Below are 27,075 nucleotides of genomic sequence, written 5' to 3'. Positions count from 1 at the left end.
AATTCTCCCATCTGTCAAACTAATTGGTTTCGGGTTTTCACCATCACCACAACTGCAGCCCTCCAAATGCTAAACGAGTCTTGATGAAGAAATCTCCCACCAAGGAAGGCCTCTTCCTAAGGTTCTATAGAGCCTGAATTAGGCTGCAGAGAATTAAAATTACGCCCAATTTTGAGACTGAAGCAACCAGGGTGGGCAAGACTACACCTGGAATGAGCCAAAAGGAAACCATTCAGATATAGGAGAGGGCAGTCTAGGACATCGAAACTGAATAGATTTGGCAGTATTAAACACACAGTAACCTCCCTCAAACCCAAAAGACACCAGTGAATATCCTTTGGCCTTCACTGTTGCTGGCCAAGCCTCCCAATTACAAAGGATACCAACCAGTATAATTACAATGGACACAAAACAACCATGCATCTGCTTATGTCTTTCACACTTTTTCCCCCTTTTACAGAAAAAGAAAGAAAATATGCTTTAACTCCAAGGCTGGCAGAGTGCACACATACATCTACTGTACATCCAACGACAGCAAAAGAAAAAGGTCTGGCTCTTGGCAGGTTACTGGGAACCCCCAACTCACCTGCCTACCATCAATTAACCACTGTTCCCAAGCATTAAGAATTCTACATTCAAGGCCCTGGTCTGTATTTCTGTAGAAACAATATCACAATGTTCTCTCAGACAAGGATTATCAAATGCAATGTCCACATTGGTATTTAATTTTTTTCACATATCTATCGACACAGTTCTCTGGATATTATTTAGAGGTAATAAAGTATAAACACTGACAACATACAAAATTTTTAAGAAATGCTTCAAGATATGACTATTTATGAACCTTATTCTTCCTTGAGTTCTGCGCTACACTTTACCAAACTGCATACTCTGGGACCAAATCAAAATGAATGCAACAATTTCGTTGTTGTGCAAAGTTATTGCTAGCAATCAAAAAAAGTGCACATGTTAAAGGGTGACTTCTAGCTAATATACTTGTATTTACATTTTTACATGAAATTTCATTGTGAAAAATTGAAAAAACTGTTACTACATAAGGCAAACTGTTGCTTACACAAACAAGTTAGCATCTACAATATTTCTAAAATATCTATATATGTATATATAGGCATAAATATCTAAATCTGCATAAAAAACATTTATATAATTTATATTTTCAAATAGATATATATCAAACAAGAAAATACAAAGAACACAAAAGAAATATCACAAAACTTAATCCACTTACAGAAAAACTGTGTTAGCTTAGAACCAAGGAACTTTATTATAACAATTAAAATAATCTTTGTATATAATACAGACTTTCTAATAGACAAGAAATGATGTCTTCAAGAGAAACAATAACAATTCTGGGCATACAACTCTAAAAATCCCTATTGTATTCTTTGGTGTCAATATTCACCAGCTTCATCACTACAGTACAGTATATAAATTTCAGAAAATTAACAAAACTTGGAGCATTTAAATGAAAAATAAATCTGCCGTAACACAACTGAAGACTGTCAGTGGAAGTTAATACAATTCCCACTATGTACAAATATTTCTATAGTAACCCATTATTTACTCACACTATTAGGTCTGGGGAGCAAACATGTCCACAGTGTAGTCATGGGAAGTGAATGGGCAAACATAAATTATGCTTCCTCTAAGCTATCCCATAATCTACCCATAATCCTAGCCTAACCACAATAAGCCAATGAAATTATATACAGGCAGTCCCCGGTTATCGGCAGCGGTTCTGTTCTGAGGTTGTGATAACCAAAAATTGGCGATTTTTGCTTATCGGAGCCTCTGTTAGGTATGTATCAGTGCCAATACCCAATTATCAGTGCCGATAAGTGGAAATCAGCGATTTTTGTCGCTAGACAAGCGCCGTAAAACCAGATCGCCATTAACTAAGCCTGCCGTTAACTGGGGACTGCCTGTACTTACTTAAAAAAAATTGTATAGAGTCCAAAGAAATAAGAATAATTCACATGGTCCTTTTACAAGTGTAAATCAAACACCAAAACCGAAAACATGACACTAGCAAGCAAAATGTCTTACTCAAGTGCCTTATCACAAAACCCTAACCTACTCGAACTACACATTGGCAATATATACACAATCGAGTGCGTATTGTCCAATATATGAAATCATGTGGGAGAGAGAGAGACAGTATGTGTGTGTGTAATAAATACTATGTTTATACAAGTAACACGAGAGTAAAACCAGAAAAGCTGATGGCAGAGCATAATGTAAATGTGAGACTTCCTATGCACTCTCTAGACTCCCATTATTTACATTTTCTATGCGTCCCAGTTTTTATTTGCTCAACTAGTTTGCCTGCCTGAGCAGTTATATTTTGTGCTCTCATTAAGACTATTCAATCTTCAGTCTGAAAATCACTCGGGATATCTGTATACTTTTATGACCAAAACATAAGTGATAATCAAGCTATTAATATCCTATTAACTCAAGTTCTTTTAAAGGTTTTTGTGCAGTCCTGTGAATCATTATATTGCAAATGACGATAGCAGTGCCTAAACTACTGGTATATTTTATTTACAGGCCAAGTACGCGGTTGATTCTTGGAGAAAAAAATCAAATGATAAGAAGACTGCATCACAAAATTAAATATTGCGGCTGAGCCTTCCAGAAATACCGCTCGCGCTCTTACAAGTACACAGATATTACAATCAATCTCATGGAGTTTAGCCAAAATTTTGTCACCTTTTCTCTTTTATATCAGTCTTTACTATAGTAGCCTCAAATCAGATTACAAAATCAGTTTTAGGGGTCAAGTTGTCCAGCAAAACTATGCCATAAACATATGATGATGTACTATTTCAAAATACCTAGCAAGCAATAAATCTACTGTAGCTATAAAACAGTAAAACACACAATGTCCTAAAACATTCAATTTTATCTTCAGCTTTGAGAAAAATGCAATATATCTTTAGTTGACAAGGCAAAGTTAACATGTGTTCTGTTTGTTTTACTATCTGGATCATAATATATGGCTCTGGGAAAAGGGTCAAGCTTCCTTGCACATGCCAACTTCATTTTTATGGACAAGTAAAATCCAGGGAGTACTTTATGCTCATGTCAAGATCCATTTAATAATATTTCTGTGTCTCTAACAGAAACTGGATTTTGAATAATATTTCTGTCTCTCTAACAGAAATCAGATTTTGAAAAGTAAAAAATGACTACATAAACACAATACAGCCAAGTCTGTCTCGACTTTGAAGTGCTTTTTGGGAACTAAAAGTGATTAAAGCTGTTGGTTTTGATAAATAACAAGCCTGCTAAGAAGATAACATATTAGTACATGAATATATAGATAAATATAAATAATTTCATTTAAATAAGTACAATAGATAGAAAACCCCTATCATTTACACATAACATTATTCACTAGAGGGACATATCCAAGAACAATTACAGTATTCATCTGAGATTAAAGCTATGCTCTATATCACTTTACCAGGAAGAACAGAAATAAGAATTGGAAACATCATTGGGTAAAAACAACAGACTTCAAATTACTGAATTTGGTACAAGCTAACACAGCTTTTCTGTAAAGTACTAAATACATAGGGGAGATAAAGCACCACCAGATATACATTAAATATTGCCAAAACAAATCTGCAAGATGAGAAGAAAGGCATTTCTTTCTCTGAAAAGTGTCTTGCAAATGGGAAATAAGCAATTGTCAACGTACAAAATATCCAGTTAGTAAAATGAAACTGATAATCCTTTGGCATATGTGATAATCAATTCAATCCTTGAATCAGTCTTTCTAAACTCTCTATGGGCTCTCCAGGAACTACACTGACAAATGTTTTACCAACACCTCTTGCATTACTTGTGTAGTTTCATCATTTCTCTCCTCGTGTTCTTATTCCCATATGGTTTTATACTCATTTTCAAAATGGAGCACAAACTTACAATTCCACAAACATCTACAACATTAATGTATTACCAAAATACTTAGATTACACCCTTTTTTTTCCAAATTTGTGCATACAATATGACTAATATGCAAAACAAAATGACTGCTGTAGCCTTCATATTTTACACACCAATACACAAATCACACTGAAATGACTTACATATTAAGTGAACTACCATGATAAAATTTCACTAACCTCTGCACAGCTTGTTTTGCAAAACACTACACGAATACTGAACACTGCACTGATGGCTGTCCAATGCGAAGTAAATGTTATGGAGATTTATGCATCCTTGAAGAATGTGTAACAATACCGAAAGCAGTATCTAGTCTACGTCTCTTAAAAATCGGTAGTAACGCCTCAACTTAATGTACTTCTGTACTTACCAGCTACATTATTATAATTGCTTTTTGCTTGGCTACCATTTAGATGTCATAAATTTTTAAATAAATCTCTTCAACAGAATCCTAAATGTAACATACAAGTTATTTAAGGTTAGGAACTATGTGGAATTGCTGTTAGCTGTAGGATATCAAGAAAATATTCAAGTGCAGGCAATAACAGAGGGTCTTTATTATTTAACAGACTTGGTTACTTATCATAAAGCCAGACCCCCAGAGCATCTGTTAAGTTGAGGTGCTACTCATTTAATATAAAAAGGAACTTTTTCAAGCACGCTCCACAGAATTACAAAACATGAACTATTTTGTCTGAGCACATAAATCCAACAGTACTTGCATGGTATACAAGAAGTCTCCTGCTTAACACTGTCTAAAACCCTGGCACATTTCGTTTTCAGAAAATTCTGTCACATAAATAAAATGCATGGTAAAATGCATCATTTGATATACTTCAACAATAACTAAAAAACCTATAAATGCCCAAACATTTGAATAAAAACCTGATACCTTTATTTTCTCTAAAACTTCTATATTTCACTAATGGTTTTGACCATACCAACTCATACTATCCCTGAATGCATCATCATTCGTATCAATGGCTTTGCCTCCTTTCACTAATTAGTAAAAGAATGTAATTCACAATGCTCCTTATACAGGCACGATCATTTTACAACCTCAAAAGCTATCTAGATACTGTATACTGTACATACCATAAATTGCAAGTGACTATACTAATCATTCATATACTTAACACTCATTCCTCAGTACACATAAAGGCGAGGTTCTTTTACAATTTCTGCTGATTTATGAACATCAAGGAAACTAACCTTTTTTTTTTTTTAGTACTCTTTACAGTGAGTTTTAATATCGCCCGCATCAAAGTAAAAAATCAACAGAAAAGGTATTCCACCATCTGTATACATGTACTGTAACATCGAAATATCAAATATCAAACCTTGGTCCTGACTATCCATTTCTGAGATTTTAAGTGATTTACTGACTACATCAATACAGCATTTGTAATCTCTATGGAATACAGTACACCAAATATAAAATCCATTATTCCTGGTTAAACCTTCATCTAAAGTAGGGGTCTCCAAACTTTTTAGTATAAGGGGCACAATATACATTATGCACATCTCTGCAAGCCACAGGAAAACAATATGCAGCATCAGTTTCATATATTTAATTATTTCAAAGTAAAGTAAAAAAAAAAAAAAAAAATGGGAGATATTCAGAATGTTGAAATGATAATTCCAAGGACAATACCAGTATCAGGGGGATGGGAAATGACTGACTACCACCACACTTCAGCCTAAGTGACTGGTTGCGACCTCTAAAACTGGGATTTACATGGCTTTTGAGCAACTGCTGCAGGCCAGATGAAACCATGTGGCAGGCCAGATGTGGCTCCCTGGCCATAGTTTGGAGACCTCTGGTCTAGAGCATTATGCACTGAACTACCAACCCTATAACAGTATGCATTTGCACATACATGCTGTGATCTGTTTTTCTAAAAATTTCAGCAACAAAGATAACTTGATGGATATAGTAATTATTTATTAGGGTAAACCAAGCGATGTCAGTAGACCATGAGGTGTGAATTCTTGCTTTGTAGTCACAGGCAAGCTTATAAACAGATTCCAATCACACTATAGTTAACTGGCAACATATTCCAACTTGTGTGTAAATGGCCCCTCAATGGGCTGGCTGTCTGGATACTGAAGAATGAGTGTGTATTGTTTCAATATTTGGTGCTAACACTAGGCACTTGACTAGAAAATACCTAGGGTTGTCAAATATCTCTTCAATTTACGACCAATTTACCATGAACTAATCAAAACTGGAAGCAACACATAATCCAACAGATACAGTTTGCATTTCCCCAGCATTACTTTTAGCAAACATCTAATATCTGTACTTGAAAATACAACTTAAGGAATAATTGCAAAAAAACTGTTAAGTCACTCGACTTCTAGTTCATCTGTATCATGACAATTTCTTGACTCATATACCTAGCTACGTCAGTGAAGACATGTTTCAGCCCAAATATCATGGGCATCTGCATAATCTCGACTTCCTTCCATTCAAAACTCTTTTAAGAAGTCAGCACCACACATACATCAATGCCATGAAAGAGATCGATCACTGGGTAGTTCTAGTGCAGACTGTGTATCTATAGTACTATTTACATTTTTATACAAATTTGTGGTAAAATTCATCCAAGAAGTTGATATACAATCATATACGGAATTTAGAGTAAGCAAAAAGAGGTTGTCTTAAATTGAGACAAAGCTCTAGAATGACTAGGATTGTGCTTGTGTTACCCAAACATTTTCTAAGGTGCAATACCTACTCTGAGATTGTATCTGGAATACTTGACTTTGGTTAGCTAAGTGTGGCACAATTACAGCTTGGAGTCTTCCCTCATACTATACAAACAAGACTTCATCTTCCCCATATGACAAAATGTGTCACTTTCTAACTCTTTGTCATTACCTATAACTACTCAAGCTGATGAGATCTGTACTTCATAAGCTGTAAAAAAAAATTTAATACAAATTACCACAAATGCAATTTGAATTTTTCCACATTGACCTTACTGCTAAAGACAATGTGAAAATATTCAGTAAGCTCCTGTTTCTGCAAAACTACTTTCATTTATAATAAAAGTGGTTGCACAAAGCCAACAAAATCTTACTTGAGAAACCACAAAAGTTCAAGAGCAATAGTATGAGAGTGAGGGAAATCTTCAAAAACTGCAAATAACTGTAAAGGAATGCATCACCCAAGTAATAGAAATTCTTCTTTCAGTTATACAACCAAATAACAGAAGTGATTTAGGGATTCAAATCTGTTCCGGTACCATAAGTCTTTCATTTCTATTACTGCAAACCTGTGAACAGTTTTCCTGGCAGTGTTGTGGATGTTGATGTCTCCTGAGTTTAAGCGAGGTTGTATTGTTACTCAAGAGTGTTGTGCACCACTGCCTGAACTTTTTTTTTATATTCTCTACTACTTATAAGTATTGTTGTTGATTACTTGATTTTATCTACTTGTGCATCATTCTGTCTGTATATCAACTTGCTTCTCTTCATGATATACCCAACTTTTTTTTACATATGGGCATTCCTATCTCTGAAAGCTTGCTTAGCAAATTAATGGCATTTATGGGTTGATACAAATAAATGTGTGCTTATGCTCTATGATGATAATAATAATAATAATAATAATAATAATAATAATAATAATAATAATAATAATAATAATGAACACTCATACAGCTACAGTGGCACCATAGTTTAGTAGGCGAAACATTAAGGCATATCTAGCATACTATAATTAACAGGTCATCTTTCATTTCTCATTGAATCTCTAACCCAGTTTTAATGACATATATTCCTGTTATATCCTCAATCAGCCATTAAAATAATAATAATAATAATAATAATAATAATAATAATAATAATAATAATAATAATAATAATAATAATAATAATAATAATAATAATAATAATAATAATAATAATGAACACTCATACAGCTACAGTGGTACCATGGTTTAGTAGGCAAAACATTAAAGCATATCTAGCATACTATAATTAACAGGTCATCCTTCATTTCCTCACCAATTCTCTAACCCATTCTCCAACCCAGTTTTAATGACACATATTCCTGTTATATCCTCAATCAGCCATTAAAATTTTTAACAATTCAAAACCTAAACAAAGAAAGTTAAATCCATTCACACTGCGACAGAGCTGCATTTCTGATGAATTCCTAACGTTTTGCATGACATTACACGAATAACCTTGCACCATACTGCCTTGTTTGATATGTACAAACTATACTAAAGTACTGTATACTGCATAATTTAATATAATGTTACCTTCCCTTTCAAAGGCAAACTGTATTGCATGATAAAATACGTAAATGTCCTACACTTCTGCCGATTGCAACACTCACAAATGTAACTTTGGTGACTACCTGCTTTGCTAATTCAAGTACTAAACACTGATGTTAATGCCTCTAAAAAATGTCTCAAAAAGAGGAACAGTTTCTGGTAACAGTATACATATTAGCACTCAAATTATTGCATTCATGAATGCCAGTACAATCATAACTCCATACTATGACATTTCACATCAAATTTGAATGCTACCACAATATCAGTTCTCAAGAAGTGATTGGCACACTATTTTCACAATAAATGCTGCATGATATTTTGTAAAATAATAATAATCACGCAAATGATAAAACTTCCAACTTGATCAACTGTCTTGGTTCCACAATACAATTATTCCTTCTAAATGAATTAATTTTTGGTAGTGTAGAGTTAAATAAATTCTTTATGCAAATAAAATTCTCAATAATAATCAAAATTATCAAAAGTCTACTGAACTGGCCATGAAAGCAAAGACAATGCTCAAATAAAAATAACTGCAATACACTTACAACAATGCATGCATGCCTGCATACATACTTAAAAACAATTCAAAGTCGTACAAATCAAAGGCTTCTTAACTTATCAAAGGAACAGTATCACAATTTTTGATAAATGGGAAAAGAAATCTGAACTATCACACACACACACACCAGACTTGCTTATGGATAAAAGCATACCTTAAATGTATCTTAATAACAACAGCATTACATGAAGGACAAACTTCTCCTTTTTTTAATAATATTCAAAATTTCAAAATACATATGTCCAGGCATACTTACCTTTCAATATTAGAGGGTCAATCATTCATTTAGAGACTATTTCCTTCTACACAGCCTGGAAGTAGGTGCAAAAATACATGAACAAAAATTTCCATACAAGAGAGCACATTAAATAATGCCTAAAAGATCGATTCAAATGACGTTCGCTCAGAATGAAAGGTATCGAGTCATTTCTTTAATTCTAAAATTAAATCTTTCCTTCACATCTAATTAAAGGAAGATGCAAATATATCTCGAATAAGGCTCCACAGCCACCCTTAAGTCATTTCTTTGAAAGGTATCAAAATAATAATTCACACTAAAATCCTACTATCACATTCACTCAAAAAGGGAAGTACTGTACTCAAAATGCTTAATATAATCAAATACAATGTTTAGAATATATTTGTCTTTGGCATTGCACTACAAAATTCAACTACACTATACCACTGCATTTATCCTACATCTCCAGTTAAAAGAATATCCAGCTATTTGACATTAAAGCCACCATAACTGTATATGTCCTATTCCTCTTCCCTCTCTGCTGTCTTTCGTATTCTTGGTCATAGCAAGTTTGCAGAATCCCTTCTTTACAAAATGATACATAACTACTTCTACTACTACTACTGCTACTACTACTACCTGGAAAAAAGGAAAATGAATGAAAAAACACCACATATGGAAGATCCATACATCAGATCCACATGCACACATAATGGATCCCTAGTTCCACTTCTACCTGTATCGTGGACGGCGAAAGATCCATAAAAATATGTTTTTAAACCTCCGCCAGCGAGACAGTGGGCTTCTTCGTGCCACTTCTCCTCCACTTGCTTCCTTCTGCTTTTTTCGGATCTCCCTCACAAGCATGTGAAAAGCGTCATCGACAAAATGACGGAGAGCAGCAGAAGTTTCAAAGAAGGGACATCCCATAGATTGTGCTAACGACTGTCCCTCTTCTGTTGAAACCTGAAACATTATTACTTTATGTTTAGTATATGAATAGTAGCTTAATATTAATATACACTGCTCATAATGTCTACCTCCATGATGGATGGGAGACATCTAATATATTCTAAAAGCAATGAGAATAAAAGAAATTAAATAATTATTTTTAATAAAAAACCCATCATTTATACCAGCCCACATTTTTGGCCCTTATGAGTTCTAGGTACATCATTCCTACATATGATCATCCTGATAAGTATCATTCCAAAGCCTTTGAATAAAAAGAAATGACTTTGCTAGCCTTTTCTGTCATCGATTTATTTAAAAGACACTTTCCAGTATTTGAAATAAACAGATCAGAATGCAAGATTCTTTACTGCAGTACAATAGACCTCAGAACAATTATATTTCCAAATATATTGTACAAAATAATGACCAATTTACCTGTAGTAAAATAACATATTCTTATATTACTTAAACGAGAAGAAAAAGGAAATGTGTTGCCAGAGTGCTTTGTCTCTACTCCATAGTAGTGTATGCTGGACCAAGAATTTCAATGTGGCCACCCAAGGTCACAGGCTTGGCAGGGAGGTTACCACTTCATATTAATGACTCTCTACGGTATTGCTTAAGACTACTGAATCATTTGAACATAATTCACAAGAGGTGAAGGAGAAAGCCCATCTATTAGAACTAAACAATAAGCCATAAAGCAACAGCTTTCAGTAAGGGGCAGAAGCTTATCTATAAAGGGATGTCTTCCTAAAATAAATGAGATTTGCAGTTCTTAAGAGAAAGTTATACTGTAATACATTAACCAAACATTCATAATTTTCAGAATACCAATATATATACAGTACTCTGATACCACTTTAAAGAATTTCTTACCTTCCTGTGCATGGGATCATCCAAATCCACCTTATTACCAACTAAAACAATGGGAATTGAGTCTGCTGCACGGACTTTGGCAATTAGCTTTCTATAACCAGCTACTTCTTCAAAGCTTCTCCTGTCCGTTAAGGAATAGCATATCAGGAAACCCTCTCCGCAGCGCATATACTGATCTCGCATAGCAGTGAATTCAATCTGCACAGAATATAAAAGAACCGGTAAGGAATATGCATTGTGTTTCTTCATGTAAGTCACCATAAAATTTCACAACTTTGCAGTAAAAAAAAAATTAAATAATAGTTTTCAATATACCCATGATCTTAACCATTCATAATATTGTACAAACATTTCCCTAAAGCTCATACTACACCCCTCCAACATACCAAGGTTATCCAGAACTGTTTCAAACTGATTTAAGATGGATATCTATTGTATAATACTACGCTATCAAAACTCAGCCTCTTAACACATTCTGCTCCCTTAATTCTAAGAGTACACTACTCTAAAAACAGTACATTTTTTAATACTGTTAAGTCTACATGTAAGTATAGAACAGCATAGCAATTATAAAAAAAAAATTAAGATTAATTTGTATTTTTCCTCAAAGTACAAATCTTAGGTCTTTATGTTCTTTGAAAACAAAATGCACTTACCTGGCCTGCAGTATCCAAGATATCAAGGATGGCTGCTTCCCCATCAATAACAGCCTGCTGTTGGTATGCATCCTCTGCAAGAGAAGAAGTAACACTAGTACTACAGAATGGAATTCAGTTTACATGGGTATTTAGAATAGCTAAACTATATGATGTACCTGAAGTGACAGCAATTACCATTTTGAAGATATTAATCTGACAGGATTATCTGATGCTTACAAGGACTCCTGCACTGGATTTATATATACACATACTGTACACTAATTTCTGTACTCTATGTGTGATTATAATCTTCACTGTCATTCTGATGATTATTATTAAACATGACATTCTCATAATAAAATAAAGTTTCATATATAGTCTTTACCAAGTAATTACACAGCGAACGTTTTTAACTTGTGCAGCAACTTTTTTAAAAATTTGCAGTAGTGCTTCCTTCTATTTTATGTAGGTGGCAGGCCCTGCCCACTATCAGGAAATAAGGGAAACAACCTGGCAGGTAAGCCCAACTTGTCTGTGTCCTTATGTCCATAAGAGGGGATGAGGGCAGGCTTTCATTCTGTCATTTTCATATAAGCAACTTACCAAGTAATTACATAGCTGAATTCCACACTGAATGGAAGTGGGATACATGGACATATTCTACTCCAAAACATTAAGGCATGGTAATGACTGCGAAATAGAAAATTTGCAAGCAAGCAAGTGACTACTGCCTCTGGTTGATGCTCTCTTAACCCGTAGTGGTGTGGCTGCTGAGCCATGGGTCGCCAGTACAAAAGTGGGAGCTTTGCAGCGGAGGAAAGGCCTGATCATTAGCAAAGCATACCAAAGGTGCCCTTGCTCTGGGTGCAGTACCAAAATTAAAAACAACCAGACAATGCTGTCACTTCCTCTGAAAACACTTAATAACACCACAACCTATCCACTAAAGCTGGTGGATACTCCAGGTACATTGTACCCCCTGGCTCCCCAAAACTCAAAAACCCTACACCAAGGCGAAGAGATAGTAGGAGAATAAGAGTGCTTCCTATAATTCCTCACCCAATACCATGCCAGCCACTGATAATGGTCCCAAGGTACTGAAAATATCAAGCACTGTTTCCACTTCCTTCAAACAGTGAGGGGCAAAAATAGACCTGCAGTTCCAATAGATCAACTGAATAATGGAAGTCAGGGACATATTATGCCTGAAAGCCAAAGAGGCCAACATCACTCTGATCTCATGAGCTTTCACTTTAAAATTTGGTAAAACATCCTCCTGGATCTGTGAATGTGCTTCTGAAATCAAATCCCCCAGGAAGAACGACACAGCATTCTTAGACAGATGACGAGAATGGTTCTTAACCAAACACCCAGAGGTTACTGGATGGACCTCTGATCTTTTCTGTCCTATTAAGATATTCAGATAGTACCTAAGAGATCTGACTTGACAAAGTTCTCTCTCTTCTTCCTCATTACCAAGAATGTCCATCAAATTCTTAATGGTAAATAAACGAGGCCAGGGCTTGCACGAGTCCTCGTTCTTGGCCAAGAAACCTAGGGTGAAGGAGCAAACTGCACCTCCTTGGGAAAAAATGGCCTTTTTATAATCAAAAAAAGTTTTATATATACTTACCAAGTAATTACATAGCTATTGTTTCCATTATGAACGGCAGCTTAGATTCAAAATTTCACAGGTAGCATTTCGATAGTTTGTGCAGGTGATCAGCCCACCAAACTCCCGGGAATATTAGGAACGACCTAGCAGACATTCGTCATTTGTTTTATGCCTTATGTAGCTGGCGGCAGGTGAGCCTGAAGCTCTGGGCACTGGGAGCTCTATAGCTAGGGGCAGTCTTGTGTCTGGTGCCAGGCGAGCTGACACCAGGAGAGCTAGCAGCTCAATGATCTGGCAATGGACCAAGCTGGTGCCAGAAGAGCTGGGCACCAGGCAAGCTAGAACCTCAGGGTGCTGGAAGCCCTATAACTGGGGCCGGACTTGTAGTTGGTGCCAGGCGAGTTGGGCACCAGGAGGGCTAGTAACTCAGGTTTATTCCTTAAGATAGTGAAATGTGGAGGATAACTTATATTTCCAGTAGGTCAATGCAGAATGGAAGTAAGGGACATATTATGCCTGAAAGCTAAAGGAGTAGAGGCTGCTCTGATGTCATTAGCTTTCACTTAAAAGGAAGGCAAAAAGTTCTCCTAATCTGAGTGCTTTGCAAATAAAAACTCTTTCGGATAAAGGACAATGCAATCTTAATCAGAGGATGAGGAAAGGATAAGTATGGCCCTCTTGGTTATCAAGTCCTGCTCAGGTAATACCAAAGAGCTCCAATTAGACAGTGAGCTCACTCTTTCCCTTAGAGTTTTTGAGTGCTCCTGAGTGCTCAGAGCATGCGCTGGCACCACGCTGTAGCTGGTGTCAGGTGAACTAAGCACCAAGCAAGTTAAGAATTCCTGAGTTGAACGGAGCTCATGAAAGCCAAGGTGTCTGTTATGTTATGAGGGAGAAAGAATGGATCCAGGTCTTGGATAGGACCTTGTTCTTGACTAAAACTCCAAAGGAAAAAACGAGCCAACCGCATCTCCTGCTTCCTTGCTTGGGCGTGTAAAGGGCTTGAGAGGTCATGAGGAAATGAAAGATCCAGGTCTCTGTGCTTAAACCAGAGATAAGCATATATCGGTACCTCTTCAAGGAAAGCGAGAGATTCTAGATTTTCTCAGATACAAAGAGGCAATCCGCAGCAGGGTCAGAGATGACTTAGAAGAAGAGACGTAAAGTCCGAGACACCAGCTTTGGAAGACCACCCTTAAGTCTGGAAAATGGAGCAAGCGGGCAACTACTGAATCTTGTAATAGCCTCTGCCACACTTCTAGAAGACTCTTCGGAAGACAATCCTCCAGACAGTCTGGAACCTGTCTGCGCAAGAGTGGACCACCATTGGTGGTATCTCTGAAGCTAGGTTGTCTGAGGAGATGCAGTTTGGGGGAAGGATCTTGGAGAGTCCACCAGCAAACGTAGCAGGTTTGGGAACCGTATACATATGCCAGAATGGGGCTAAGAAGTGTCATGTAGCAAGAAAAAGAGCCTATGACAGTTTAGCGCTTCCTCGGCCATGCTGAAGGGCGGAGGGCAACGAGGCTCGAGAAAGCCTGGCTATAGCATTGTGCGGGCTGCCCATGCTATAAGAATGGGACTGGAGTAAGGCGAAGGTTTGTTGAAATGGCAAACAGGTCCAAAGTTGGCTTGCCCCATAAAATCATCAGATCCCAACAACCCAGTGGATAAAAAATCCATGATGGGAAGGACATGTTCTGACGGCCCAGTACATCCTTCGAAAGTAAGTTCCCTGAAAAAAATTAGAGACTAAAAGACTTGACTGATCTGTCAACAGAGGAAGAATTCTGCTGTTTGGTCCAGATGGAATGCTGGATCCAGCTTCCCCGCTTAAGTAAATGCATTAGGACTGAGGTCTTATCCAAATGGACTACCATAGTCTAGAAGTTAGCAAGGGTCGAGTATTACTGGAACCATAAGAGAATCACTCCAACTCTTTAAGGTAGAAGTGAAGGTTCCATTCTTCTTGGGACCAAGTCCCAGAAAACTTCCCAGTTCCTCAAGCAGGCTCCCCTAATCTAGATCTAAGGGGGTGAAAAGAAGACTACAACTAGGCTCAGCATATGAAAGGATTCCTATTCACAATGTCATGATCGGACAGCCACTACTGAAGGTCCAACTAAAATCCGGGGCTAAAAGAAAACATGGTGGTGTCCGACTGTTTCCCTGTCCCAGTAAGATTGTTGTCAAGAAATTTCGAGCCCCTTTCTTCGAAGGTAATGAAGAAGTCAGTTGCCATGTAAACACTGAGGTTATGCCCAGAAAAAGGGAAGTCAAATGCAGGAAGAGTAAGGACTCGGGAGCGGGCCTGAAGTGTCACAGAGAGGCCGAAGTACAGACCCAAGATTGGAAAGCCCTGTCCCGAAAGATAGAACTCAAAAGCTCTCTGGAGTCCGGATTGGGATAAGAAGAAAGCTTCCTGCATATCCATGCTCCCATCCAATCACCCTGGAGAATGGATGAAAGAACTGTCTGTTCATCTCCCTCTTGAATTTCATCTACTGTCTACGAGAGAAAAGAATAACTGTGGCCATGCACCTCATCGGCAGGAGCCGGGTACCAGAAAATAGTGTTGAGCACTCTGAAACTGATGTAGGCATGGCGTCGTTTGGGAGCAATGGTCCGTTGCGACAGTGTGATTCCTCACAGTATAAGAGAACACCAGCGATCTTCTAGAGAACACAAAGATGACAGCGGAATTCTAAAAACTAAAACTATCCGTGTCCGCACATAACAGGACACGGAAACAATCCAAGGCAGTAACTCTCGGGAAACACTTAGGAGTGTCTGTCTTCTTAGTCAGAGCTCCTGCTTGGAAAAGAACTGGTGCCTGGTGAATGGGGACTGGCGCCAGCCACTACACTGGCAATCAAGAAAAACAAATATGTGTTCTCAGGAAAAAAGCCAGCACCGAGAACCAAAAGAAGCCAAGACTCTGGCACTGGGTGCTCTGACACTGGACACTTGTGCACTAGATGCTCAGTGGACAGTGGAACAGGCCCAACAAATTACTAAGTTGGTGCCGAATGGGCTCCAACGAAGGAACATAGGTATGGACGAAACCGATGTACCAAACTGAAGAGGCTGTCGCCCTGAGAGTGCTGTTGGATGACTGACAGCTGGTGCCAAACGGACAGATGGACGTTCTGACACAGGTAGACGTGCAATCTGGGTGCCGGACACTAGGCGTCAAACACTGGGCGCTCAGACACTGGGAGCTCAGATACTGGGTGCTCGGCCACTATGCACTCGAACACTGGACACTTGGAGGCCACGGTTCACTTGGACACTAAACACTTGGAGGCCACTGAGCACTCAGACACTAACCTGCGCTCTCAGAACTTGGGCACTTGGACCTAACATTGTCCAGCTTAGAAGAGCGTTGGTGTCAACTGCTGGCGCACCACAACTGTAAGATATGCCTTTTCAAAAGCCGAGATAAACCCAAAAAGAGCCATCAGCACCACTAGTCTACACTTGGATCTGTAACTATCCACACTGGGATCCCAAAAATTAGAGGCAAGGAAAGCACATCCCTATACATGCCTTTTCATTGGCTGTCCATCCAGACCTGCGGACAACAGGCTCAACTGAAGAGAAACTATCCGGGGGCAAACCCCCTTGGACTCCTTAATACTTTCAGTTCTGCTGCAAGGGAAGGTGTGAAGATTGTGGCAAAATATTATTTACCAGCGGCTTACAAGAAGCATAGGCCTGGTAAATAAATAATTGCAAAAGTTACAGGCCTAATGAAATTATATGACACCCAAGAATTAATTTCAAGGACATTATCAGTGGCTTGCGTGAAGCCTAATGCCCGAGTAAGCAAATCATAAATTGCAAAAGTTATGGCCTAAAGGAAAAATGTAACATACAATTTACTTTTAAGGCAAACTTGTTATCAGCGTCTCGGCAGAAGCCTATGGCCGGTAAACAAATCATAAATTGCTAAAGTCAAGGCCTAATGAAAAGACGTAACCTACAACAATTTACTTTCATAATGGAATGTCATGACATCCAAGAATTACTTTTAAGGCAAAGCTATTACTGGTGGCTACCCAGCGGCCTAATGTTCAGTAAACATATCATAATTTGTAACAGTTATGGCCTAATGAAAAGGCGTAACATACAACAATTTATTTTTATAATGGAATGTAACATTCGAGAATTACTTTCAAGGGAAAACTATTATCAGCGGCTCGCCAGCGGCCTAATGATTGGTACACAAATCATAATTTGTAAAAGTTATGGCCTAATGAAGAGGCGTAACATACAACAATTTATTTTTATAATGGAATGTAATAGCCAAGAATTACTTTTAAGGCAAAACTGTTATCGATGCCAGTGGCCTAATATTCAGTATACAAATCTTAATTGTAAAAGTTATGGCCTAATGAAAAGGCATCACATCCAACAATTTCCTAATTATAATGGAGTGTCGTAACATTCGGGAATTACTTTTAAGGCAAAACTATTATTGGCGGCTCACCAGTAAACAAACCACAAATGCTAATGGCGACATTACCAGGGGCTTGTAGATAACTCTCAACGTAAAAAACAAAATACGAAAAAACTCATCCTGAAAGATTTCAGCTGAAGGCTGTAATATAAACGTTCCGATGGTTATTTTAGGTATCGTCTACCGAAATCCAGTACAGATAGTCCCGGTTATCGGCGGGGTTCCGTTTCTGAGGGTGTGATGATAACCGAAAATCGGCGATTTCGGCGCTTTTTTTGGCGATTTTCGGGGGTTATCATTGCCGAAAAGCGCCAATTTTCAGTTATCGGCGCCTCTGTTAAATATGTATCGGCACCAATACCCAATTATCGGCGCCGATAAGCGGAAATCGGTGATTTTCGGCACTGACCAATGCTGATTTTCGTCGCTAAACAAGCGCCATAAAACTGGATCGCTGTTAACCGAACCCGCCATTAACCTGGGACTGCCTGTAATATAACCAGAAAAATAATGAAAAAGCTGTCACCAGACTGGGTGTTGCCACCATGAATGGCAGAAAACGAATGAAGATTGTCTGGTAAGTTGTTCCTAATATTCCCGAGTGGGACGGGCTTATCACCTACACAAACTATCAAGTGCTACCCACCAGATTTTGAATCTAAGCTGCCGTTCATAGTGAAAACAATAGCTATGTAAAGACTTGGTAAGATACTTATATAAAATCTACCCGTTTATCAATGCCTTGAATTTCACCATTGCATTTAGCTAAAGCAAAGAGGAAGTGTTTTGCATGTGAGATTCCTAAGGAAAGCAGAACGAAGGGGTTCAAAAGCTGGACCAGTCAGCCATTTCAGGACCTCAACCAGATTCCAGAAGACCAGATTTTCCTTCCTCTGTTTCATAGTATCAAAGGACTTCAACAGGTTGTTAATATCCAAGTTCGACAAAAGATCCAGGCCTCCAAGTTTAAAAACTGAGCTAAGCATAGCTCGATACCCTTTAATGGTAAGGAAAAAGAACTTCCTAGAGTTTCTCACATATAGAAGGAAATCTGCAATCAGCATTACAGAGGTCTCAAAAGAAGAGACATCGTGGTTGTGGCACCACCAATGGAAGACTGCCCACTTGACCTGGTAGATGAGGCTAGAAGATTTTCATCTGCATCGTCCAAAAGCCTCTGCAGCTCCCCTTGAAAATCCTTTTGCCCAGACAGTCTGCAACCTGTCAGGGCAAGAGCGGACCCTTGGTGGTGTCTTCTGAATTGGGGTTGTCTGGGCAAGATGGTTTTTGGAGGAGTCTTGGATAATCTACCAATAGCTGAAGAAGGTTTGGGAACCACACCCTCAGGGGCGAAAGTGGGGTTTGAGTGTCATAGTTGCATTGTCATAGTTGCCTGCCTTTGCAGGCCCGATTTGATCTCATGAGTTGATCGGAAACACGTGAGTGTCCAGCTGTGCTTTCCTGTCCCAGTTGGCCTTCAGAAAGAACTGGAGAACTCTCATGTGAAGTCTGCCTAATCTGACAAACATCTCTAAGGATGCCAGAGCCCCCAGCAGATGCATCCACTGTTGAGCCGAACAAGACGAAAGGGCTGAAAGGCTCTGGACCATCTGGAGGCAGCTGGAAATTCTCTTGGGAGATGGGAAAAGCCTGAAAAATCGGAGAGTTCAGAGTCATCCCCAAATAGAGGCTCTCTTGAGATGGGTTCAACTGGGACTTTTGGAGATTGATAAGGCCCAGTTCCTGTGTAAGAAGAAGAATCTTGTGTAAGTCCTTCATGCACTTTTTCTTTTATGGGGATCGAAGTAGCCAGTCGTCCAGATAAAGGCTGACACTGATCCCTATTAAGTGGAGCCATTTTGAGAGAGGAGCGAGGACTCGAGTGAATACTTGAGGGGCGACAGAAAGGCCAAAGCAAAGGGCCTGAAACTGATATAACTTGTCCTGGAAGATGAACCTTAGATATTTCCTGGAAGCTGGATGAATCGGAATGTGGAAGAATGTGTCCTGCATGTCTAAGGTTATCATCCAGTTGTTCCCTGCTGGATGGATGAAAGGACTGAATGGCTGGTGTCTATTTTGAATTCTGTCTTCAGGACAAAATGATTGAGGGCACTTACATTGAGGACTACTAGTCTCCAGCCTCCTGATGCTTTCGGTACTACAAAGAGTCTGTTGTAGAACCCCTCTGCGCTGGTGTTCTCGACTTCCTCTATGGCCCTCTTCTGGATGAGAGAGGAAACTTCCTCCAGAAGGGCCAAATGCCTCTCAAGAGCCTATTTAGTATGCTGTCAATGTGATGGAAGAAGTGACTAATGGTTGACTCTCCAGGAATGGGATGACATAACCCTCCTTCAAAACTTTGACGATCCAAGCTCCACTCCTCTTATCAGCCACTTTTCCCAAAACTCTTGAAGTATGGCTCCTGTGGGTGCATGAAGGACTTCCTTCTCAGTTTTTAGGCACTGTCTTGGCCAAGCCCTTCTTAATGCACTTGGCCGTGAATCAGACATTTGCACAGGTCCTGAACTGTGGTTTAGGTCTACCTGCATGTAAGGGCTGCTGCTGGAGGGGTGAGGAAGTCCTGGATTGAAAGGCAGACGAATCTTTGCGACGCTTAGACGAATGGGCGAATAACTCTTGAGTTGATTTTTTCTGTAGATTTGATGCAATCCCCTTCACTGTGTTCTGAGGGAAGAGGTGAAGCTGTTCCAGAGGAGAGAAAACCAGGGTTAACTTCTGAGTCTGGGTAACTCCCTTAGAAGTAAAGGAGCACCAGAGCTCTGTTTCTTCAGTACAGTACTACACCAAAGGTAAATAAGAGCAGAAAGCTCTAGGGAGCCGTCTCTAATGGGTTTGTCGGCACAAGACAGAACCCTGAGCCAGTCCAAGGTGATATCTCCTGCTAGATCCTGGTAGCCCTCATTTTCTTAGCCAGAGTGCCCACCGTCCAGTCCACAAAACTAAGGACTTCAAAAACCTTAAAAATATCTTTAACTAGATGGCCTAGTTCTGCAGAAGAAAACATTATCTTTGCCGACGAGAAATCAGAACGGCGAGAAGAGTTGATGAGACCAGAGAAGTCCCCTTGGGAGGAGGCAGCAACTCCCAAAGAAGGTGCTTCACTGGTCGTGCAAGATAAGTACCGCCTGCAAATTAAGCAAGAGGGAGGAAAAGCGAAAGATGCTTTGCCATGCTCCCTTTTGGCCAAAAGCCAGTCTCATCTCCTTGAAGGACTTCCTAGAGGATGAAGAAAGTACCATCTTGGGGAGTCTTGTCCTTTCATCTGGTCGATTCCTCAATAAAATGGTCAAAGCAGGCGAGACCAGGGCAGTGGGGCCAAAAAAAGGTGGGAAAATTCACCAAAAGATACCGCAACAAAGCCACATAAGCCAAAGGAGGGGCAAGTTCTTGGTCAACCTCTTCCTCTTCTCAGGAGACTGGGGACAGGATAGCATCCTAAGAAGTCTTGGGAGCGGAGGGAGCTTTCTTTAGCAAGTCCATGATTTGAGCTAACTGCCTCTTAATAGGAGCCAAAGTTGGCTCGTCATGATCCAAATGAAGAGGCAAAGGAGACTGAGGTTTTTGAGTAGACTGAAGAGGTGATAAGTGCCTGGGAGCGGGCATTGGGTTCTCAGGAACTAGCGCCGGGCACTCGGGAAGCGGCACCAAACATTTAGCAGTGGATGTCAGGCGCTTGTGAGTTGTCGTTGGGCACTTGGGAGCCAGATGAGGGTGCTCAGATGAGAAGGCCTCCGGACTGTCCATGTAGACTAAAGTGGATGTTGATGGACAGTGGCAGGGACAGAAGGGTCCACAGCCTAACTACATGAAGGCTGGGAACTGGTACTAGACTTCTTATACCCCTTAATGGGAAGTGGATCTGGAAAGTGACCAACATCCACGGAAGGGCATTTAGACAGTAGGGAAGAGTCTAGGTACCGTTTGTGGTGCCTCGTGTCTGCGCCGTAGTTGTTGGAAGAGCTTGAAGATAAATGATGCATCTCTAAAGACACGCCTTTCCAAAGGCTGTCTGCCAACACCTGGGATTGTGCAACAGGAGCGCCTGAGAGGCAACAACCCATGTGCAAACCCTACCGGGCTTCCCTTGGACTCGTCTTCTCCCAGGTTCAGGGGAGCAGGATAGTGGCTCTGGTCTAAGAGAACCAGCAGGACAGATAGCCACCTCCTTCACTTGCACTGCACTCTAACTCATCACTTTACCTGCAAACACTTTATCCATTATCACTTTAAGTGACCTTCCTAACTCTGCCACTGTACTTACTACCAGGTTAATCTTATCAAACCTGGATTCGAGACTGGCAATGGCATCAGGGTTGGAGGCAAGGGAGCCAGGCAGGGGAGTAGGGGGTTAAATAGTACGAGGGCAAGGAATAGGAGAAGGTACGAATATGAGTAGTAGGAAGAGCAATAGGACTAACCTGTGAACTAGGTTTAGGTGTAGCTTCTACACTAAGGGAACGTCTCTCGGCTCTAGAAGCTGCTTTTCTCATCCTATCTCTCTCTAATTTATCTACGTGAGACTTCAGAATTTTCCATTGCTTACCTACCATGAGGAACACTCATTACAGGGTTTTTTCAGTATTGCACTCTCGCCCCCTACATCTACTACACATCGTAAGAGGATCATAACAAGCTTTTGTAGCCTAGTTTTACAGCCTCCACTGCAATAGCAAATACTTGAACTGCTAGAATTGGACAAAATTCAGCAAAAAACTAGGGAACTACTCAAAAAATTATAATAAACTATCAAAAGCTTGCTGGCTACCAAAACAAAGTAATTGTACTTCACCAAAATCAGCAAAGACAACTGAAAAACAATCAAAAAAGGTTCTGCAAATGGCACTGATGAGTGTACCAGAGCCGGCAGAAACAAATTGAGCTTACCTGACACATTGTTTCCCGTGTTCCCTGATAGTGGGCAGAGCCTGTCACCTACATGAAACAGAAAGAAGCACTACCACAAATTTTTTAAAAAGTTGTTGCGCGAGTTAGAAACGTTAGCTATGTAATTACTTGGTAAGTAATTGCTTCTGTGAAATCAAGATTTCACTTCTGACCAAATAAAATAAAGATATACACAAGATACTCACCAATGGTTGGGTCATGATACTCCAAGAAGCTATGACTCACAAACTGAAGGGTCAGAGCTGAAATGCAATATGAAATACTATTAATCAGCATAAAATTTCAACTGTAATCTTTCTTAGCACTGTCTAAATGAAAAATTAAAGGCCAAGCAAAGGACCTCTCTTAACTTCACTGTCTCCATCCTAAAAGGTAACTGAATAAAGTCAAATAATTTAATTTTACTTTACATAAAATATACAGTAGTTTATGAAAATCATCCCTTTCACACACTGTTCCCTCCTCCCCTCCCCTCCCCTCCACTGGATGCTTTTAAGAGATTCAATCGAGATTATATGCTGAACTTGGCTGTATCATTACAACCTAATGGTCTAGCTGATTAGTTCAACTACTGACATTACAATATTAAAAGCTCATCATGAAATACACAATACTTCCACCTGTTACACAAACACACACTTACAACATCCCTCTTTACCCTCAGTAGTTTCAGCCAAGGTTGGTCATACAGTTACATGTACTAATAGCATCCAGAGAACACTTTGTTGCCTGCAAAAAAAGAAATTACTTTACAGGTACTGACAAATATTGTCTCATTTACAAGCTATAACTATATTGTCATATTGTTCAATGACAGCCAAGTTCCACTCCTATTAATCAGTGGCACTATATCACGACTGGCAGAAGACAGTCAAATGGAGTACTATTTTGTTCTTTTTTCAAAAGGAAGTCCCTAATTTCATTTCCTTCTCAAAATCTACCTCTTTATTCTACATGTGTTTACAGTACAGTACTGTAATTCCAATAGCACTTCACTGCACTTGTTACTTCTTTCTAATGGGCACCATATTCTTTGGAAGCTTGAATTTCGAGTCAATGGCTCGTGTTCGGCTTGTTCCAAGAATGGGTTTCACCTTCTGCATAACATATAATAATAATAATAATAATAATAAATTAAGTTCAAATTATCACACTATACATATTCTAACAACTTCCGCTATGATTTTCTTATGAAGAATGCTACTGTATTTTATTTTCCAGAAAACTGTGCATGTATTTTTAGTTATATACTTGGGGATGCATAGGCTAATTTCCATGCACTTTAACTATATTTATCAATTTTCCTTTATCACTAACAGAATGTTACTTTATGTTCATGTTTGAAAATAAAAATTTGCAAGACACTACTTTTTATACAATTTTGTCGTTATTCCCCCAATACCATATTTCACTGTAATTTATGAACCCCTAGCTAAGGTTAAGTCAGGGTTCCACAAAGGGAGGTAAACCCCTTTAGGCACTCTGATAGGCTGTACTGAGTGCCCAAGGTTGGGTTTAGTTACACTCAGAAATTAGTTCAATTCCCCGTCTAAACCCAAGAGTCTCACAACAGTATTGCTAAGCTTAGGGGGATAACCTATAATGGGTTAACTAAGCATTTTTTTTTTAATATAAGTGAAGGGTCAATTCATTAACATCATTTAGCTTAAGAAACTAAAAAAAATATTTGCCTATATTTGCATTTGTATTACATCACTACTTGGGTATTACTAGAATTAGTTTAGGTAAGTCTAAGGATGAGCTCCGCACAGAGATATTGTTTATTAATGACATTTCTTGACAGAACAATATGCCTAGAAAAGGGTGTACATGATACAGTACTGGTGAGATAACTTCAGAAATTTACCAAAATAATGTAAGAAATTTACCATCTTTCATTGACGTCTTACGTTAATCCCCACAGAGCTTTCCTTGTTATAACATGAACAAGATGGTAAATTTCTCACATTATTTTGATAAATTTTTCAAATTATCTCGCCAGTACTGCATCATATAGGCTATATATACCCTTTTATATGCTGTCCATTAAAAAAACTTCATTATCGTTATGTTTAAGTCTTACTTAGAGTTACCTTAGTTTAACATTCAAAAACCTATTGAAAGGAGCATAAAAAGCTTTGAAGTGTTGATACGGGTTTTAACCAAAAACTGAACACTTCTTCCAAGTCCTGGTTCCTGCCAGTTGCCAACCAGAATATTTACCACCTTTTATTCATGATATTATTTATGTTTGTCTTTTGTTTATCTTTATGGTAATTGCTGTCTTTTACCTATGTTTTTATGTTTATCCCCAAGGGGCTGGTACTAAATATGGAGCACATTTAGCACGTAAAATGGTAGTGGCCAAAACCAGAGGGATGCAGTAGTAGTCTTGGTAGAACTAAGTTATAGGTACACGGCGGGTATTTAGCGAGAAATGGCAGTTTCTTATAGTATTTTGGATGCTTATTAACAATTTAACGTTAATTTTTGGCATTCAGCTGTAATTAACTTTGAACTCTACCCTACGGTGAGGGGACCCGATGGGAATCCGGGTTTCCATGCGGCGATCTTCAAAGACAGGCACGATGCGTCTGCGAACAGTTCATATCCCGTCTGGCAAAAGTGCAATAACTTGTGCGTATGGGTAACTCCCCACCCCCTGGGCCAGTACTAAACAGGCGAAGGACATTCCATTTGGCCAACAACAAACAAATGCGCCAGTGTCAAGCCTAATATTGTTGAAAGAACCAGTTTCAAGGTACTGCACTTGCGGACGGGATATAAACCGTTGAAACAAGGCAATCGCTTGATGCTCTGTCTTGTGAAGATCGCGTTAGTAACCCCTTGTTGGATGGACTTCGGGGACAATTACAGGTTAATTACAGGCGACCGTAAAAATAACGTTGAATTTGTAAATAAGCAACCAAAATACTATAAGAAACTGCCATTTCTCGCTAAATACCCGCGGTGTATCTATTACTTAGAAATACCGTAGTCTTCAGTTTTACGACATTAACTATCCTACCAGTAGCCTAATGATTGAAGGCTTATGCCTAATAGGCCTATTTATCAATTCTAAATGTGTTTAAAGTACATCCTTAAAACACAGGTCACTATTAGCACAAAAATATAAAATTTCTTAATCTACTTTACTATGCGGACATCCCTTTTAGCTTAAATGCTTCAGAGTAAGTCAGGCCCACTTGACCGAGTCAGCTGAACCTGCCAAATGCTAACAAAGTTTTAACATTCTGTTTATTCTAAACCAGTGACAATTCACACACTACCGTACACACTGATTAGACACAACATACATACCTTTTTAAATTATATAAATTCATGGACACAGTAATTAATGTAAATGTCAGAGAAAGTCAGGCTCACTTGACCAGGTGGGCCTCACCTGTCAAAGGTTAACAAAGCTTTCACGTTCCATTTATTTTGAATTTGAGACTAATCATGCACTTCATATTGAATAAATAAGATATTTACACCTTTTTAAACTGCCTATGTTTAAATACACAGCCAGACCTCTTAAATGCACCCGAGTAAGTCGGGACAACTTGACTGAGTCTGCTAAACCTGTCAAGGGCTAACAAACCTGCAAATTATACTTATTTTGAATTAAAGACTTGACAAGTACTCTACATTGAATATACATGATATTTAAAAAATTTTAAGACAAATTCACAAACATAGTAATTAACATAATGTGTCAAAGTAAGTCCTAGCCCACTTGACTGAGTTGGCCAAAATTTGTCAAAGGCAAACAAATCTTGTAGGTTGGCTATTGAATTAAATACTATTCACACACTCCATATTAAATATGGAGGTTTATTTACATCTTTTCCATCATATAAATTCACAGACATAGTAATCAACGGTAATGCGTCACAGTAAGTCGGGCCCACTTGACTGGTTCGGCCGAACCTGTCAAAGGTTACCAAAGGTTTCAAGCTCCTTCTATTATGAACTGGAAACTTATTCACGCCCTAAATATTGGATATATAGGATATTTACACCTTTTCCAACTATATAAATTAACGGACATTGTAATTATCGTAAATGCGTCAGAGTAAGTCAGGCCCTTTCGACCGAATTTGTCAATGGGTAACAAAGCTTTCAGGTTCCTTCTTATGCATTAGCGACCATTCATGCACTAAACATTTAATATATAAGATAGTCACACCTTTTTCAATTATCTAAATTCGCGGACGTGGTAATTAACGGACATGAAGTGTCATTAACTCACCAGACTTCCCGACCCCACCCTCGCCCAGGACGACAATCCTGTACACCTTTGTCCCATTACGAGTCTGCGGTTGGTTGGTGGCCGTGTTATTTTGGCCCGTCGTGGGTGCCATCACTCATAATCGGCTTCCTTTCATCGCCACTAAGCTAAAAAAAAAATAACTTCACGGGACTAAGAGAAGATACTTCCTTCACAGGAGCATCTCACAAGCCGAGGAGTCTAACTATTGTCAACTACTAATACTTTTTTCCTTTTGCCTTTTTGTTGTTCTGTATA

General features: G+C 38.9%; 1 protein-coding gene across 2 annotated transcripts; it reads right to left on the bottom strand.

Annotated features, from left to right (window-relative positions):
• Positions 1–115: 115 nt before the first annotated feature.
• On the bottom strand, positions 116–27,075 carry LOC136833411 (GTP-binding protein Rit2-like). Of its 2 annotated transcripts, none has more exons than XM_067095542.1 (7): positions 26,800–27,075; positions 22,730–22,786; positions 11,557–11,630; positions 10,901–11,098; positions 9,804–10,033; positions 9,086–9,140; positions 116–207 (listed from the first exon to the last, which is right to left on the bottom strand). In XM_067095542.1, the coding sequence occupies exons 1-6, from the start codon at positions 26,909–26,911 to the stop codon at positions 9,122–9,124; spliced, it is 690 nt and encodes a 229-aa protein (XP_066951643.1). In that variant the 5' UTR covers positions 26,912–27,075; the 3' UTR covers positions 116–207; positions 9,086–9,121. The 2 variants fall into 2 exon arrangements, with proteins under 2 accessions (XP_066951643.1, XP_066951642.1); XM_067095541.1 differs by lacking the exon at positions 116–207 and adding an exon at positions 5,042–6,898.

This window comes from Macrobrachium rosenbergii, chromosome 51 (genome assembly GCF_040412425.1).
Source record: "Macrobrachium rosenbergii isolate ZJJX-2024 chromosome 51, ASM4041242v1, whole genome shotgun sequence".
NCBI lineage: Eukaryota > Metazoa > Arthropoda > Malacostraca > Decapoda > Palaemonidae > Macrobrachium > Macrobrachium rosenbergii.
Note: the sequence above shows the minus strand (reverse complement) of the source record. Positions and strands in the feature narration are given on the sequence as shown.

Bases quoted from the DNA above. Each gene is read 5' to 3' on its own strand.
- LOC136833411 (XM_067095542.1), bottom strand. From the start codon at position 26,911: ATGGCACCCACGACGGGCCAAAATAACACGGCCACCAACCAACCGCAG. The intron at 22,787-26,799 runs GTGAGTTAATGA...ATTGCATTTCAG, and splicing joins GGGTGGGGTCGGGAAGTCTG to CTCTGACCCTTCAGTTTGTG. The intron at 10,034-10,900 runs GTAAGAAATTCT...ATAATGTTTCAG, and splicing joins ATGATCCCATGCACAGGAAG to GTTTCAACAGAAGAGGGACA.